At 36.2% G+C, this 18,675-nt stretch overlaps 1 protein-coding gene across 1 annotated transcript in view; it reads left to right on the plus strand.

Moving 5' to 3' along the window:
* CFAP47 (cilia and flagella associated protein 47) overlaps positions 1-18,675 on the plus strand; it is a 543,896-nt gene that overhangs the window by 79,853 nt on the left and 445,368 nt on the right. The window contains exons 20-21 of the mRNA XM_042974584.1: positions 2,203-2,347; positions 7,192-7,286. Of these exons, the coding sequence (XP_042830518.1) occupies positions 2,203-2,347; positions 7,192-7,286 (240 nt within the window). The remainder of the gene's footprint in view (positions 1-2,202; positions 2,348-7,191; positions 7,287-18,675) is intronic.

Here is an 18,675-nt window from a genome sequence, read left to right on the forward strand (position 1 = left end):
GACAGGAAGCCATCAAAATCTTCGAGGAGGAAGCAGGCAAAAACCTCTTTGACCTTGGTTTCAGCAACTTCTTACTCAACAGGTCTCTGGAGGCAAGGGAAACAAAAGCAAAAATGAACTATTGGCACCTCATCAAAATGAAAATCTTCTGCACAGCGAAGGAAACAATCAGCAAAACTAAAAGGCAACCAACGGAATGGGAGAAGATATTTGCAAATGACATAACAGATAAAGGGTTAGTATCTAAAATCTATAAAGAACTTATCAAACTCAACACCTAAAAAACAAATAAACCAGTGAAGAAATGGGCAAAAGACATGAGTAGACACTTCTCCACAAAAGACATCCAAATGGCCAACTGACACATGAAAAGATGCTCAACATCACTCATCATCAGGGAAATACAAATAAAAACCACAATTAGATACCACCTCCCACCTGTGAGAATGGCTAACATGAACAACTCAGGCAACAGTAGATGTGGTCGAGGATGCAGAGAAAGAGGATCTCTTTTGCACTGCTGGTGGGAATGCAAACTCGTGCAGCAACTCTGGAAAACAGTATGGAGGTTCCTCCAAAAATTAAAAGTAGAACTACTCTACAACCCAGCAATTGCACTACTAGGTATTTATCCAAGGGATACAGGTATGCTGTTTTGAAGGGACACATGAACTCCCATGTTTATAGCAGCACTATCAACAATAGGCAAAGTGTGGAAAGAGCCCAAATGTCCATCGATGGATGAATGGATAAAGAAGATGTGGTATATATATATACAATGGAGTATTACTCAGCAATCAAAAAGAATGAAATCTTGCCATTTACAACTACGTGGATGGAGCTAGAGGGTATTATGCTAAGCGAAATTAGAGAAAGACAAATATCATAGACTTCACCCATATGAAGACTTTAAGATACAAAACAGATTAACATAAGGGAAGCAGGGGCACCTGGATGGCTCAGTCGGTTGGGCATCAACTTCGGCCCAGGTCATGATTCACGGTTCGTGAGTTCGAGCCCCGCATCGGGCTCTGTGCTGACAGCTTGGAGCCTGGAGCCTGTTTCGGATTCTGTCTCTCTCTCTCTGCCCTTCCCCTGCTCGCATTCTGTCTCTCTCTCTCTCTCTCTAAAATAAATAAAAACATTAAAAAAATTAAAAAACGAAAAACAAAAAATAGCTGCATCTTAAACTCACCAAGTTGTGCACATTAAAAAAACAATACATTCGATAAACATGACTTACATATATTTAAGCTAGGTTTCAGGTACTAGAGATATAAAAATGAATCAGGCCTAAGGTCCACTAGGAGAGACAGATCTGTAAACAAATAACCAGTCTTTATGATGTAATGGTAAGTAAATATAAGGAAGAGAAGTAGTTCTGAGCACAGCATAATAAATTTTGGTTTATCTAACTGGGATTTGAAGGATACATAATATTTTATCAGGCAATTTCAAGTTAGAGAAAAGCCTTCCTAACAGAAGGGACACATTGATAAAGGCACAGAGGGTGAAGCATCAGGTATTGGTTGGAAATGACAGGTCATATAGCTTGCTGAAGTATGAAGTCATGGGGTAAGAGTGGAGCTAGGTGAGGCAGGGGAAGGTCAAGATGAGCTTTATGAGCCCTGCTAACAAACTTGGGCTTTGTGTGGAAATTGAAGGAGAATCATCACATTTTAAGATAGGAAGTGATATGATCAGATTTACGGTTAGTTTAATTTGTGACTTAGTTGTGGAGGGGAGAATTGGAGAAAGTTCAGGTCAGAAATGAAATGAAAAGTGATGAGTTACTAACTTCATACAATTATGTTAGGGATAAGAGGTGAAGGAGGCAGAATGAACAGGATTTGGTAACTGATTACATATAGGAGGTAGGGGGAAGGAAGGAAAATGTGACCAATTTTTATAGCATACTGTAGTTAATGTCCTTGATAAGAAATAACAGTGTAAAGTTTTTATCAAGGTGTAACTAACATATAACATTATCTTAGTTTTAGGAGTACCACATAATGATCTGATATTTGTATGTGTCGCAAAATGATCACCATAATAAATCCAGTTAATGTATTTCACCAAGCATAGTTAAATACTTTTTCTTGTGATGAGAACTTTAAGATTCTTAAAGTATAATTTTTGGTTTACATTATTTTCATAGAATATTACTCTGCTTTCTAATTCTTTCTCTTTTTTAAATTTTAGGGCGTATTTAACTTCAGTGGTACCTATGTTGGCGCTACTCAGATTATTCCATTTATAATAAAAAACAAAGGTATAACACGTGCCAGAGTGGAATTTAATCTACAAGACTTTGAATATTTTTCTCTGGACTTCCAACGTAAATTAGGTATATTTTTTATACTATATTAATACTCTTTTAAACAGTTTTAAGTTGCTTTAAGGTATGATTTTGAAAAATACTGTAAGTCAAGGGCAATTGTTCTTAAATGTTTTTAATTACTCAGTGCATGCTTTTCTTATGGGTTATACTCTATAACTCATCATGGTTTTATTTCTGGAAACATACCAATATTAATATAAGAATATTTTGCTAATGCATAACATATAACTATGCTTATGAGTTGATTTAATATAGTTAGTTAAGACTGTTATGTGTAAGTATATATTATAAATGAAAATGAAATTATTAATTGCTAATTTTGATTGCCCAAGAATTTCAGGTAAATGTCTGTGGAGAGCTATCTGTTTACTCATGTATTAAGTATCTTTATGTCACATTAAGTTTAAAAGATAGGCACTTCTTTTTTTTAAATTTTTTTTTTTAAGTTTTTAATGTATTTATTTGGGAAGAGAGAGCACAAGCAGGGGAGGGGCAGAGAGAGAGGGAGAGAGAAAATCCTAAGCAGGCTCCAAGCTGTCAGCACAGAGCCCAATGCGGGGCTTGATCTCACAAACTGTGAGATCATGACCTGAACTGCAGTCAAGAGTTGGACACTAACTGACTGAGCCACCCATGTGCTCCAAAAGATAGGTGCTTCTATAAAGACATTTCATTTGTTTACTCCAGCGGTTGGCACAGTAAGGCCTGTGGCTAAATCTGGCCTGAAATGTGTTTTTATACATAAAGTTTTATTGGAGTACAGACCCACTCATTTGCTTGCATATTATTTATGGCTCCTTGCATATTATAATGGCAGAGTTGAACAGTTGTGATAGAAACCATATGGCTTGAAAAGCCTACAGTATTTAGTATCTGGACCCTTACAGAAAAATCTTGCCAACCATTGGTTTGGTCATTTCTTCTTCCATAAATATTTGTTGAATACCAATTATAGGCTAGATACTAGACTTTGAGTCTTTAAAGAAAAGAAATTTTCTATGTTCTTAAGAAGTGAACAGTAAGTTTATCAGTCAGGGTCTCAGTAGTCAACAGATCACTCATTCAAAGGGTTTAACTGAAGAGAATTTAAGGAAGGAATTTATCTATGGAGGTGGGAGTTGGGTTAAAAGAAATCAATAAGGGGGGACACCCGTGTGGCTCAGGTCATGATCTCATGGTACATGGGTTTGAGCCCGCGTCAGGCTCTTTGCTGACATCTCGGATTCTGCACCCTGCTTTGGGTTCTTTCCCTCTCTCTCTCTGCTCCTCCCCCGCTTGTGCAATCTCTCACTCTCCCAAAAATAAATAAACTTAAAAAATCAACAAGGGATGGAAGCTACTACTACCTCCACACCTGAAGGAGTAAGAGGAGGCAAGATATTACTGGAGCCTCATGATCAGTGAAACTATGCAAGAGGGACCAACTGATAAGAGCTTTAGCTGTAATGGAGTCCAGTGATTGCCAGAACGGTGGCCAATGCAGTAAAGACATGAGAGCATAAATACCCCCTACCTTCTGACATCCCACTGCTATGTCTCCCTGTGGTTGAACCGAATCAGAGGCAGAAGAACAACGGGGTCTAGCTGAATCGACCTGTAGAATTCAGGACAGAGCAGTACAGAGCAAGATGGCTATTGAATCTAAGTGATAAATGAAGACCACCTGTAACAGGACAGCTGGACAGAAAATCAGGTTATTACCATATAGCATGGCAGATGCTATAAGACAAGGCAGTACATGATGCTAAGGGAGCATATGTCAGGAAAACTCGTTGAGAATCAGTAGTAAGGAAAGATTTCTTGGAGAAGCTGATGCCTAATCTGAGTCTTGAAGAATGAGGAGGAGATACACAAGAAAAGGAAATATGTGAACGAGTGTAAGCAGAGGCCTAGAAATGAGTTAATATGGCAAGTAGTTCAGGATGTGTACAGCATGGAGGAACTGGACTGCACAGGCAAGTGAGACCCAGGTTACTAAGGATCTTTTCTGGACTTTTATCCTCGAGGTTAGGCAGCACCATTAAAGGATATATTATCCAGGCAGTGGTGTGATTTAGGCTCACATTTTGCTAATTTTTCTTTTGAAGCCAAGTTGAGAATGGGCTGGGGGAACATGTGGGAATGAGAAGGGCAAGACCAGAGGGAGATTAGCGAGGGATTGTGGCCCTAAATGTGAGAACTGATGAAAGCCTGAGCACAGGCAGTGGTGCTGGAGATGGGAAGGAAGGGAGTGCCACGGTCCTGAGATAGTACAAATACTCTGACTTGGTTACCGTGTGGACACAGGTATTAGGGAAGAGGAGCAAGGCTCCAGTGTTTCCCGGCTTTTGGTTGTAAGAGGTAGGTGACTGGAAGTACACTTCATATCTGATGTAATATAGAAGGAGGATCAGGTTTAGGTGAGCATGCTGTGTGAGGACACTGTGCCCTAGCTCAGGAATGATTACAGTAGGCAGTTGGAAATACATATGAAGTCTATATATTTTTTTCAGTCTCAGTATTGTGACTTCAGTTGCTTAACACTTTACTCTTGCCCTCTGCCTCATATACTCTCATGCACCTTGTTCAATGGATCACAGACCCTTCGCTCTTCTGTAAAGCTAGCCTGCAGAGGGCATTTGTTTCTACACTTTGGCCTTAGCCCTGGGTCAAGCCTTCCTTCTAGGCCACTTCTTTATCTTTTCCAATTTTCCCTTGCCTCCAAGCTTTTCTCCTCATACCTTTTTCAGAGAGTGGTCTCCTTAAAGCAAGGATCTTATCACATATGTCCTCTGCTCACAGAGTTTTGCTGGGGGGCACCTGGGTGGCTCAGTCGGCTAAGCATCTGACTCTTGATTTCTGCTCAGGTCATAGTCTCACAGTTTGTGAGATTGAGCCCCGCGTCAGGGTATCACAGCACGGAAACTTCTTGAGATTCATTCATTCATTCATTCTCTCTCTCTCTCTCTCTCTCTCTCTGCCCCTCCTCTGCTGGCGTGCATGTTTTCTCTCTCAAAATAAGTAAATGAACATTAAAAAAAACTTTTTGCTGGCTTCCTGTTACCAATAGCAGTGATTCTTAGCAGTAGGCTGCTGACACAGTCTAGGAGTACTTCCCTTGATCTTAATAATTATTAACAATTTACAATAAAGTTTATACTTAAAGTGTTCTGAAAAATGTATGCTGTTATTATTAAGTATTTGACCACATAACTACCCTTCTGCAACAAATTAGACGGTTTTTCTCATGGTCATTTCACAATTATTGGATAGAGGACTTAAGGGAGAGGAAGTGTTGAGAGCCATTTAGGTAGGACTGCACCTTGTCTTTCCAGTCATCTTTCCCCTTGTAGGTTCCCGCCTCTCTCTCTCTCTCTCTCTCTCTCTCTCTCTCTCTCTCTCTCTCTCTCTGCTGTAGCCAGACTGTGTTCCACATTTCCTTCCAGTGGCCCTGGGTTCCCTTCTCCTAGGATGCTTCTTCTTCTGTTCCTGGTGCCTGCGATCCCACCACTTTTATAAATTAGCTTCAGCCTTACAAGTCCCTAGGAGTCATTAACCCCATCCCCATCCCTGTCCAGTTGTTTAAATTATTTTTTTAATCTTTACTCACTTAGGACATTGTGTAAGTCTCATTATAGTACTAACAATTTCTGTCTTGTATCAAAAAGAGCTGTGTACCTGTTTGACTCCCCTACCACACTGTGAGTTCTTTGAGGTCAAGGACTACGTAAGTTTTCTTTTCTACTAGACTTACCCAATATGGTGCTGTGTACATTATAGGCACTTAAGAGATACTTTTTGAAGCTGTCTTGCATTATTGCATTTCATAAACTATATGTTAATAAATATTACAATGATATTTATGAAAATTTATTTGTATTGTATATATTCCTAATGTATTTATGAATATTTATTCCTCTTTTTATTATATTTTCTGTCTTCTAGATATATACTCATTCTAGGTGGGTACTCTTTCCTGTATAATATGTATATCTTTTCCCACATTACAAACAGTGCTGGTGTTAATACACACTTCATGGGCTTTTCAGTCATCTAATGGTTTTTACGTTATACATCAAAGTGAGTGAAATTGAATAAGTTGAAGGAGAGTGCAGTCAGTGAGTTATCGAAGTTCTTTTCCTGACAGGTGATTGAAATAATTACCATTCCTTGGGTTAATCAGAAAACTCTAGGGAGAAAAAAGGATTTTTAGAATTGTTTAGTGAGGACAGAAGTTCTACTGTAACAAACATTTGATCTTTCAGGAACTTCTTTTAGAAATTTATTTAAGTGGTTTTAATTATTGACCCTGAAGCTTGCATTATTATTTGACAGTTGTTTCTTTATCTTCACCTAATGCTTTCGTATCTAGAGTGATTCCATTTTGTCAAAGAGTGACCTTGTATAAAATTCTGCTTTTCTTCTTTGTGGACACTTGGAGCCATCAGGAGGAGGTCTGGGTCTTCGCTGCTCTGTCTTTGCTGGAGAATGAGACCCTCACTTTCTTGGATCTACGATTCGGTCCATTACCTGACTTTGACCTTCATTCCTTTCTACATTCATCTGAATATGACTGTGATATGCTGCTTCGACTTTGGAGGTTTTTAAAACTGGGTTTACCGTCCATTTGCTGATTAAATATGTTTGTTCCATTTTTGAATGTCAATTTGGCTGATTAGAACCATGGTATTAGGAGCAATTTTTTAACCAACAGCAAGTTTATGAAGCCCTGCACAGATACTTTAGCAACTGCTTTTTGATTGTTATAGACATGCCTATGAGGTTTCTCAAAGTTTCATTTTCCACATTTAACAGTGGTATTATAGATATGTATCTGACTTTAAAAAAATGTTCTTTTTTATGTCTTTTAGGGCATTTCACAGACCCTGCATTTCCTGACATATATTCTCTGGAGGTAGAGGAAGGGACATCTCTGGAATGTGGCATAGCATTTTCTCCCAAAGAAGTATGTTCAGCTTTCTATTACTCATTTTACTGGGCAGTAGTGGAATTAGATAATCCTAACTCAGAAGCTCTCAAAGGTCATCTAAACTCTTTTTGTGGTGGGTCTTTTTCTTACTTGTAAACATGCCTTGGTATACCTTTTAATTCGGTAAAATGATTACTAGAGCTGTCTGGCTCATGCTTCCAGAGTCTCATGAGGTACAGAAAACACATACAAGGAACCTAGGGTCTCAGTTACGTTCTTTACAAAGTTCAGTATATGGCATGTTATGAAGGAAAGTTGAGGCTAACCCCAAAATCACTTATATTTGAGCTAGCATGTGCTTTGTACTTACATTTAAATGGGTATGTTTAATGCTTTTAGAATCACTACTTGAAATTACCAGAGATGTGCTGTGAGGATTTAAGAGGGGTTCCTATGATTCTGGTTCTTTTTATAGTATCCCTTGATGTTTAGTAATTTCAAAACAACAAAGAAAATCAAAGAAAACACCTTTCCTGGAATATGCCCAGGAACAAGGGGTACCACTGGCAAAATTTCAGGAGCCATTTCTCATATATTTTTACTTCAGAAGTTTTGCAAAAGTGCCAGGAGAGAGCTTCTTGCTACTCTCAATGTGAGAAGTCATGTTGATGGGGTTCTTGAGCACATGGCTAAGAATTGTTAAGACATCTTTGGTACAAAAAGGTGATTTTATTAAAGCACGGGGACAGGAACCGTGGGCAGAAAGAGCTGCACTGGGGTTGTGAGGAGTGACCGATGATAGACTTTTAAGTTAGTATAGGTTAGGGATAGTATAAGTTTCTAGGGAATTTGAAAGCAAGGCTTTCAGGACCTTGAGGGGCTAGCTATTATTAAGATAAGGTTACTTTTAGTCTTTAATAAAACAAAAACATTAAGGAAGTCAGGCAGCCATGAGTTGCTTGAGGAAGGTCATGCTCTACATGTTTCAGGTGTCTGTCAGTGAGCTGCATGCTATAAGGAGATTTAATTTAAGCTAAGTTTCTCTTGCCTTTGTTTCCCTCACCAACGTTGCTGTATCCTCCTAAACAAGAATCAGACTTCTCTATGGCAGTTAGAGTATAAGACTCTTATGTCAAAACACTTTTTATTCCAGCATGACTAGCATGATGCCTTGTACCCAACAGGTATAAAATAGAAAGAACTAAGCAAAAATAATAATACAGTTAGAAAGTGTGTTGAATGCAAAGTACTATCTTTAATGATCCATTTTTAAAAAAATGTTTATTTCTGAAAGAAAGAGAGCAAGTGGGGGAGGTGCAGAGAGGGGGGATGAGGATCTGAAGCAGGCTCTGTGCTGACAGCAGAGAGCCCTATGCAGGGCTCGAACTCACAGACTGTGAGGTCATGACCTGAGCCCAAGTCAGACGCTCATCTGACTGAGCCACCCAGGTTAGGTGCGCCTAATGATCCATTCTTAGTAATGTCACTGAAGTACGGTTTCCTGAGATTGAAGTCCTATTTTAAGAACAATGATGGCTGTCATGTAGCTTTCAGGAAGAAAAAGAAAAGAAAATGTGAAGACATGGTTAGATTTAAGAAAATGCTAGAGATTAATTTTGCTTTTTTTTTTTTTTAATGTTTATTTATTTTTGAGAGGAAAACAGAGCACAAGCGGGGGAGGGGCAGAGAGAGAGGGAGACAGAATCTGAAGCAGGCTCCAGCCTCCCAGTTGTCAGCACAGAGCCTGAAGCGGGGCTGGAACTCATGAATCCTGAGTTCATGATCTGAGCAGAAGTCAGACCCTTAACTGACTGAGCCACCCAGGAGCCCCTAATTTTGCTTTTTTAAGTAAAGTACATTAGTTGGGATATTTTTTGTAGGTTTTGTGCACATGTGATTCACATGGAATGATATTGTCTACAGAGTTCACTCTTGTGTCTTTTCTAGTTTGAGGCAAGTGTAGTGAATGAGGTAGCAAAAGCTACTTTTCTGACATTAGAGAAAATGAAATTTTTCATCTTAAACACAACATTAAGTCTACTCAGATGCATACTATACTATATTTGATTTCCATAGGTTTGGTAAAGTAATTATTCATCTACATTAATGAACAGTGATATTTAGATAGTTTTACATTTTTGGAAGAAAATTTTTTTATTTTTTAAAATTGAAGTATAATTAACATACAGTTTTATATTAATTTCAGGTGTATGGTATAATGATTTGATAATTCTATACATTACTCAGTGCTCATCACAATAAGTGTACTCTTAATCCCCATCACCTATCCCCCCACCCACCTACACTCTGGCAACTGCCAATTTGTTCTCTAGATAGCTACTTTAAAAAAAGGTTTTTGTTGTTGTTTATTTTTGAGAGAGATAGAGTGCAAGCAGAGGAGGGGCAGAGAGAGATGGAGACACAGAATCCGAAGCAGGCTGTAGCTTCCGAGCTGTCAACACAGAGCTTGACACAGGGCTTGAACCCATGAACCATGAGATCATGACCTGAGCCAAAGTTGGATGCTTAACTGACTGAGCCATCAAGGTGCCTCTCTAAATAGGTACTTTTTAGCAAGGTTATCAAGAGGAGAGAGACCATCTTTTCTTTATTTGGAAATTATCTTGCAAATACTTTTCTTTGGCCTACTTTAGGCTATTAGAAAATAACGAAGTGTAAATATTATTTAGATTTTTATCTTTTCAGCAGAGGACTTTGAAGTTCATGAAATATTGTCAAGGTATTTCTAATTTGTCTTTCTAATTCAGACAAAAAGCATAATTAACAAGTGATTTGAAGAGATTCAGAAGATGTTTATCTTTCTCATTTTTAGAGTATTCTAATATCTACTCAACTCTCATATACACTAACTATTTGCAAGTTTTGCCAGCATCAACTTATATTTTAATCTGGTGTGTCAATGATACTCTCTTCCTGCTTATTAAAGTTTACTGTCAAAGTTAAATGGGAAGTTTAGAAGAGTGGAGAGAAAAAAATAAACAATAAATAAATCCTATTACTTAACAATGACCTCTGATTATATTTAGAGCTCTGTTTTTCTTCCTTTTCCTCTATCTATATTTTTGTATTTCTACATCTATAATTAGAATGAAATAATACAGCTCAATACTTTTTGAGCTGTTTGTTATATTTTTAAAGTTTATTTTTTAAGAGAGAGAGGGCGAGCATGTACAAGTAGGGGAGGGGCAGAGAGAAGGAGAGAGAATCCCAAGCAGGCTCTGTGCCATCAGTGCAGAGGCTGATGTGGGCTTGAACTCACCAACTGTGAGATCGTGACCTGAGCTGAGATCAGGAGTTGGGTGCTTAACTGACTTCACCACACAGCCACCCCTCTTTATGAACTATTTATAATCTGCATTTTTTACTCAGTGTATCAATTAAAATGTTATGGATAGCTTTTTGTGTCATTAAGTGTTCTAAATACAATTTCGGTTTTTAGGGATGATCTATCCTATTATTTAACAGCTATATCATGTTATAGTCACTTAACTAATCCTTCTTACTCTACCCTTAAGATTTTTTCCGTTGTTTGGCTTTATGAATGATACTGTAGAAAACATCCTTGTAGATAAATGTTTGCTTTCACATTATTTATTTTGATTATATCTTTCCAGAAGGAGAATAGGTGGGTCAAACCCTATGTACATATTTTAGGCTGTTGATATGTATTGCCAAGTTGATCTCCAAAAAAGGTTATACCAAGTTATATTAAACCATAGTAACAGTGTAAATGTTGCTCTTTGTCTTTATTTGCACAACTAGGTTGCATCAATTATATATGCATGTACATGTAATATTTTACCAATCTGATAGGTGAAAGATCATTTTAAATGGCATTTCTTGGATTCTTCGCATATAACAAACCCCCCTAACACAGTAGTGATTTATTTGCTAACAGTTTGGCCTGGTTGATACTGTTAAAATTGTTTTAGCTCTCTGGTGGGATAAGTGGCCTCTATTCTTTTCTTTTTAAAATATTATTGGCTATTTTTCACTTTTATTTTTCCTGATAAACTTTCGAATCATTTTCTCAAGTTTATAGCTACAAGTTATATAGGAATTTTGATATGTGTTGCATTAAATTAATAAAAAAATTACAGGGACGTCTGGGTGGCTCAGTCAGTTAAGCATCCAACTCTTGATTTCGGTTCAGGTCATGATCTCATGGTTCCTGAGATGGAGCCCTGCACTGGACTCTGCGCTAACAGTGTGGAGTTTGCTGGGGATTCTCTCTCCCCCTCTCTCTCTGTCCCTTCCCCGCTTGTGTGTGCACACAGGCACGTGTGCACTCTCAAATAAACTTAAAAAAAATTACAAGGAAGTGATGTCTGTATAAAATTGAGCTTCCTATTCAGAACTAAGATAAGCCTTTTTATGAAAGTGTTTTATGATACTCAGCAAAATTTTGAAATATTTTGAAGTAATTTTTCAATGCTGTTTCATGCACTGTAAATGGTTTTATGTATTTTGTGTTCTTAAATTTGAAAATAATGTTGGTGAGTTATAAAACTGTCTATTTTTAAACTTCAAGTATTTTTAATTATTTTTTCAATTTATTTTACACTTCTTAGGAATACTGTAATAGACTGCAAAATTATTGTCTTTTCCAATTAAATAATTATAATTTTTACCTATTTTTCTTCCATTACATTGTTTAGAATTTCCAGAACAAGGTGACATTATTTTCTTGGCTTATCTTATTCCTAGTTTTCTGTGAAGCAACATATGTTTTAAGCCCGTGTTGGGAAATATCTTTCTAGTACTAATTTAAAATAAATTTTAATCCAACATAGATGTAGATTTTTTTTTTTATCTAGTCAAATATCTTTATGCCATCAACCATATTATTATTCAAAGGGGGAAAATGGTTTGATATGTAATTCAACAATTACATTTGTAGCATTAGTATATTTTTTTGCACCCATCAGACAATCAGTAAGTACCTATTCAATAAGTAAATTAAAATGCAGTGCATAAACCTGCACATTCATTTCTGAGAGCTTATTCTCTTTTTTCTTTTGGATAGTTAGAATTGACATTAATGAGGAAAGGGGATGTGCATTTTAATTATTGGCACATATATCCACATTGCCACAGTAAATGTGTATCAATTTATATTTCCATCAATAATCATCATTCAACAAATATTTATTGCACACATACTAGCTACCTGGCCTTATTCTTGACCTTGGAGTTATAGTAGAAAACTTTCATCCTAATGTAGCACCATGCTGTCTTTTCTTCACATCTTCTTCTTTATACTGGGTATTATCATTTGCTAATGTAAAACACACGTGACAGAAATCCAGTGTATCTATTTTTTTTTTTTTCATTTGTGCTTTTTGATGTCATATCTAAGAAGCTATTACCTAACCTAAGTCATAAAGGTTTTTATGTTTGCTTCTGGGAGTTTTATTGTGTTAGCTCTTATGTTTAGGTCTATGATTCTTTTTTTTTTTTTTTTTTTTTTTTTTTTTTTTGAGGGAGAGTGAGAGGGAGGCAGGGGCAGAAGGAGAGGGAGAGAGGGAATCTTAAGCAGACTCTACACCCAGTGCAGAGCCTGACATGGACTTGATCTCCCAACTTACCGTGAGATCATTACCTGATCTGAAATCAGGAATTGGGTGATTAACCGATTGAGTCACCCAGGCATCCGTATGATCCATTTTGAATTATTTTTGTGTATGATGTAAGATAAAAGTCTAGTTTCATTCTTTTGCATGCAATGTCCATTTGTTCCAGGAGAATTTATTTAAAATATTATTTTACCCCATTAAATTGCATTGGAACCCTTGTCTAAAATAAAAAATGGGGGCACCTGGGTGGCGCAGTCGGTTAAGCGTCTGACTTCAGCCGGGTCACGATCTCACAGTCCGTGAGTTCGAGCCCCACGTCAGGCTCTGGGCTGATGGCTCAGAGCCTGGAGCCTGTTTCCGATTCTGTGTCTCCCTCTCTCTCTGTCCCTCCCCCGTTCATGCTCTGTCTCTCTCTGTCCCAAAAATAAATAAACGTTGAAAAAAAAAATTAAAAAAAAATAAAATAAAAAATGGGGCGCCTGGGTGGCTCAGTCAGGTAAGCGTCCAAATTCAGCTCAGGTCATGATCTCACAGTTCATGGGTTCGAGCCCTGTGTCTGGTTCTGTGCTGAAGGCTCAGAGCCTGGAGTCTGCTTTGGATTTTGTGTTAACTCTCTCTCTGTCCCTCCTCTGCTCATGCTCTCTCTCTCTGTCTCAAAAATAAATAAACATTAAAAAAATCTTTTTAAAGTGAGACATCGGATTTCAAAAAAATAAAATCAGTTAAACATAAATATAAGTGTTTATCTGTGGAGTTTCAGTTCTGTTCCACTGATCTAGATGTCTTATTCCAACAACACAATGTCTTGATTAGCATAGTAATTTTGTAGTAATTTTTGAAATTGGAAAATGTGAGCCCTTCAACAACAGTTTTGGCAAATTTGTGTCCTATGAAGTTCCATACGAATTTTAGAATTACCTTTCCAATTACTACAAAAAAGTCCAGCTTGGATTTTGATAAGGATTGTGAAAAATCTATAAATCACTTTGGGGAGTTTGCCATTTTAACAATATTAAGTCATCTAATCGATGAACATGGGGTCTCTTTGCATTTATTTAGGTCTTTAATTTCTTTCAACATTGTTTCGTGGTTTTCAGTATACACATTTCCCACTTCTTTATTAATTTCATTTTTAATATTTTAATGCTATTGTAAATGAGATTTTTAAAAATTTTATTTGCAAATTGTTCATGTTAAGTGTATAAACAATTGATTTTAAATGTTGACCTAGTATTTTGTAAATGGTTTGTTAGTAGATTCCTTAGAATCTTAGAATTTTGTGTCCACCAGAATATGATTTCTGTAAATAAAGAAAATTTTACTTCTTCCTTTCCATTCTGGATTCCTTTTACTTTTTTCCTCCCTGATTTCTAGAACCTCCAGTATAATGTGGTTTAGAAGTGGTGAGAACAAACATCTGAACTTGTTCCTTGGTATTAGGAGGAAAACATCCATCTTTCACCTTTAAATATGATGTTAGCATTTTTTGGGGGTAGATTTTTTTTATCAGGTTGAGGAAGGTACCTTCTGTTCCTAGTTGAGAATTTTGATCATGAAAGAAAGTTGGATTTTGTAAAAAAATTTGGCATCTATTTTGATGGTCTCGATTTTACCCTCTATTAATATGGTGCATTATATTGATTGATTTCTGTATGTTAAACCAACCTTACATTCCAGGGATAAATCCCACTTGATCATTTTACTTAGAGTATAATCCTTTTTATATATTGCTGCATTCAGTTTCCTAAATATTTTCTTGAGGGGTTTTGCATCTGTGTTCACAAGGAATATTGGTCTGTAGTTTCCTTCCTTCAGCTGTCTTTGGTTTTAGTATCAGTAATATTGGCTTCGTAGAATGAGTTGAGAAGTGTTCTCTTCTAATTTTGAAAGAATTTGTGAAGGATTGGATTGTAAATCTTCATAATATAGTGGTACATTTCTCCATTGAAGTCCTCTGGTCCTGGGCTTTCCTTTGTCATATCTATTTTAAATTACTAATTCATGTATTTGCTTGTTATATACCTATTTAAATTTTTCATTTCTTTTTGAAATTATGGTAACAATCCTTTAATTGATAATTATATAGTACTTAGAGTTTATAAAGTTCTCTCATATCTAATATCACTTTATTTCCACATGAATCCAATAATACAAGCATTGAGACCTTAGATTTTCCTCCCCCCTTCTCTAGTCATACAAGCTGATGCACAGCCAGGCTAAGTGACTTGTTAAAGCTCCCTGCTGTTGAGCTATAGAGCTTGAATAATACAGTGTTATATCCTCAGCCTCCTGACCACTGGACCTTCATGATACCATGTTAGGAATCCAAACATGGTGAAGAATAATACATCTTCCTTTAGCCAATGGACACAAAATTTTTGTATTTAATCTTTAGGTTTTATTAACTTTTTTCCTAGTCATTAGCACTCAAAATCTTCAATTTTATAGTTACACTCATCAAAATGTCAATTACTATTTTTATGTGATCTCTTTTCTGTTCCATTTTCTATATTTGTAGGAAGAAATTTGCAGTCACAATTAGTTTCTTCTGGGATTAAATTTATTTGGGGGATAATTTCTAGATACTTAACTAATTATGTCTACAAGGGTATCTATAGAGGCAAAATAAAAACCCACAATACAATGGAAAAAAAGAAAAATTGATATTTGTCAGAATTTTGTAAAGTTTGGGGAAACATTATCGTGAAATAAATATGCATCTGTATAAGACACCTCAAAAAATTAAAGTCTTGTCACTGGAGGTGGCTTGATTTTATCATTTTATTTAATATATCCATCATCCCAGTTCTTAAGCATGAATAGCATTTCTGTATGAGATCAAATCATGGGCAGACTTTAAAAAAGTAATTTTGCATATATTCCTCTTAATGAAAATTTATAGCATCCAGAACAAAAGGAGAGTTTCTCTTGTTTCTAATTCTTCAATTCTTCATTAGTGTTGACTTTTAGATTTCGTTTCCAGATTTCATATGAGTTTCCTCTGACTTAGGTCCCACTTTGGATGGAGCCTCTTGCATGCTCATCTAATTTCCTGTTGTTCATTCCGAAATGACCTTTTATTCCTTTAGTATTTATGTTTTCTCACTTGGGAACTTTGTGATTTGCTCTAATCAGTTCTCTGACTTCCCTTCAGAAAACTAAGACCAGTAAGTTTCCCCTACTTCCCCTGCCCCCTGTTATCTATATCTTAATAGTTTTCTCTTATACTTCTTCCTGGCAAGTTTCCCTGTTGTTGTTTTTTTTTTAATTGAGATATAATTGGCATATAACATGTATTAATTTTAGGTGTACAACATAATGACTTGATATGTGTATATGTTGAGAAGTGATCACCACAGTAAGTTTGGTTAACACCTATCACCTCATATAGTTACAGGGTTTTTCCTTGTGATGAGAACTTTTAAGATCTATCTTAGCAACTTTGAAATATAACAAAACAGTATTGTTAATAATAGTCCGCATGCTATACATTATATCCCCAGGGCTTATATTGTATGTAACTGGAAGTTTGTATTTTTTGACCACCTTCAGCCACTTAATGGGTGAAAGTGGCCAAATTTTCTGTTTCTTCTAGAGAAGTTTTATCTAAGTTATCTAATTTGTTGGTATACAGTTATTTGTGATGTTCTCTTACTATTTTTATTTTTGTGGGATAGGTAATAATGTTCCTTCTTTTATTTCTGACTTTATTTTAGAATTGAGTCATCTCTCTTTTCATCTTGGTCAGCCTATCTAAAGGTTTTGTCAGTTTGGTTAATATTTTCAAGATTCAATATTTGGTGTAGTTGATTTTCTGTAGTGTGTTTGATTCTTTCATATATTTCCACTTCATCCTTTATCATTTACTTCCTTCTGTTTACTTTAGTTTCACTTTGCTTTGTTTTTGCTTTTTCCTTTTTTTTTTTTTTTTATGATGGAAGGTTAGGGTATTGATTTGAGATCTTTCTCATTTTTTTATGAAGGTTTTATAGCTCTACATTTCCCTCTAAGCATTGTTTTACCTGTATTAAAGTTTTGATTTGTTGCATTTTCATTTCTGCTCATCAGAGTGTTTTGCAGTTCCTTTGTAAGTTTTCTCCTTGACCCATTGGTTATTTAGGATGTGTTGTTTAATTTTCACGTATTTGTGAATTTACCAGATTTCCTTGTGTTATTGATTTCTAATGTAATCCCATTGTGACTTGGGACTATATATTATTTAAATAAATTTAAATTCATTGAGGCTTGTTTTATTAGTCTATATAGATTATTTCCCTATGTTGAGGTAAACCTAAAACCACTAAGAGAGTTGAAAATGATTGCGTCTGGATTTGTATATGTGTTTAGTGTGTGTATGTGTGCAAGTATATGAAGGTGGAGAGAATGGAATGGTAATTTTCAATATAAGCTTTGTGGGATTATTTTTGTTTTATTTTTTTCAAATCTATACTCTTGTAATTGTGATAAAGATAGTAACTCACAATAAAAACTAAATAATCCTTTTTGTGACAAGTTAATATTTTAAAGCATCATGTCTTTCTCCTACCCAATGCCTGCATCTTGTATGTACACAGAAATATGCAAACACACAGACACACACACACACACACACCTACACACAGATATTCTTCAATAAGAAACTAAGGAAAAGAAGAGAAAGAAACTACTTTGTGCAGTAATCTGTACACTTTTAAGTATGTTAAGATAAATTTATATATTTTCTGAGTAAGTCTATATCATGATTTCATATTTTTATTAGTGGAAATATATACAGTGTTTTTAATATCATCATTCATCCACAAAAGCATTTTAAGTTAAGGGTCACTAAAAATTAGAGAAAGATATAATCCAATTTAAGTTTGTTACATGACGTTTTGGGATGATGCATATGCAATTTGGTATTTTCATTTATTGAGTTCAGTTTGCTATTTAACACTGCCGACAATTAAAAACTTATTAATCTATTTTTTTAAAAAAATAACATTTGTTTTTGAGAGAGAGAGAGAGCAAGAGAGAGAGAGCGAGACAGTGTGAGCAGGGGAGGGGCAGAGAGAGAGGGAGACACAGAATCTGAAGCAGGCTCCAGGCTCTGAGCTATTAGCACAGAGCCCAACATGGGGCTTGAACCCATGGACTGTGAGATCATGACCTGAGCCAAAGTCAGATGCTTAACCCACTGAGCCACCCAGGCACCCCCTTATTAATCTGTTTCTAATGTTTAGATTGTGGCTCTTCTAGGATTCCAAAAATTTATTGTAAAACTAAAATAAATTATATGTACTTAGTTCTTTAGTGTGCCACACATTCCTTAAGATTTTGAATTGTTCTGCCTTTACTGGGTATTTTAAAGGGGGATTTACTTAGTGTATTGTAATGAAATTCAGTGTACCACTGAGAAGAACATAAAAAAAACCCTGCAGAGTCGGTATACCCTATGAGATTTTGTTCTATAAATTTGTGCCAGTGAGGCACATTGATTATCTGGTTTCTAATCATTTCAGATATTCTCCACTATAGCTAGCTGTAAGTTATCTTTGTGTCTGCATGTGTGTGCATGTGCGTGTGTGTGTGCGTGTGCGTGTGTGTGTGCATGCGTGTGCAGATGTAAATAGCCAATGGATGCTCTGTTGGTTGACCTGTGTAGCAGGCAAATGTAAAACCAGCAATCAGGGGCTTGATTTCATTCTAGTTGTATCTGTTCTGTGCCTATACTGCACCAGATTTGGGTACAGTTAACAGTGCTGGGGGGCAATTATAGGTGCATTTGGCATCTTTGACTGGAATGGCTTATTTAGACTGTCATTTGAGACCCTTCTTTCATTGCAATC

The sequence above is a fragment of the Panthera tigris genome, chromosome X, assembly GCF_018350195.1.
Source record: "Panthera tigris isolate Pti1 chromosome X, P.tigris_Pti1_mat1.1, whole genome shotgun sequence".
In the NCBI taxonomy this organism is placed as follows: Eukaryota; Metazoa; Chordata; class Mammalia; order Carnivora; family Felidae; genus Panthera; species Panthera tigris.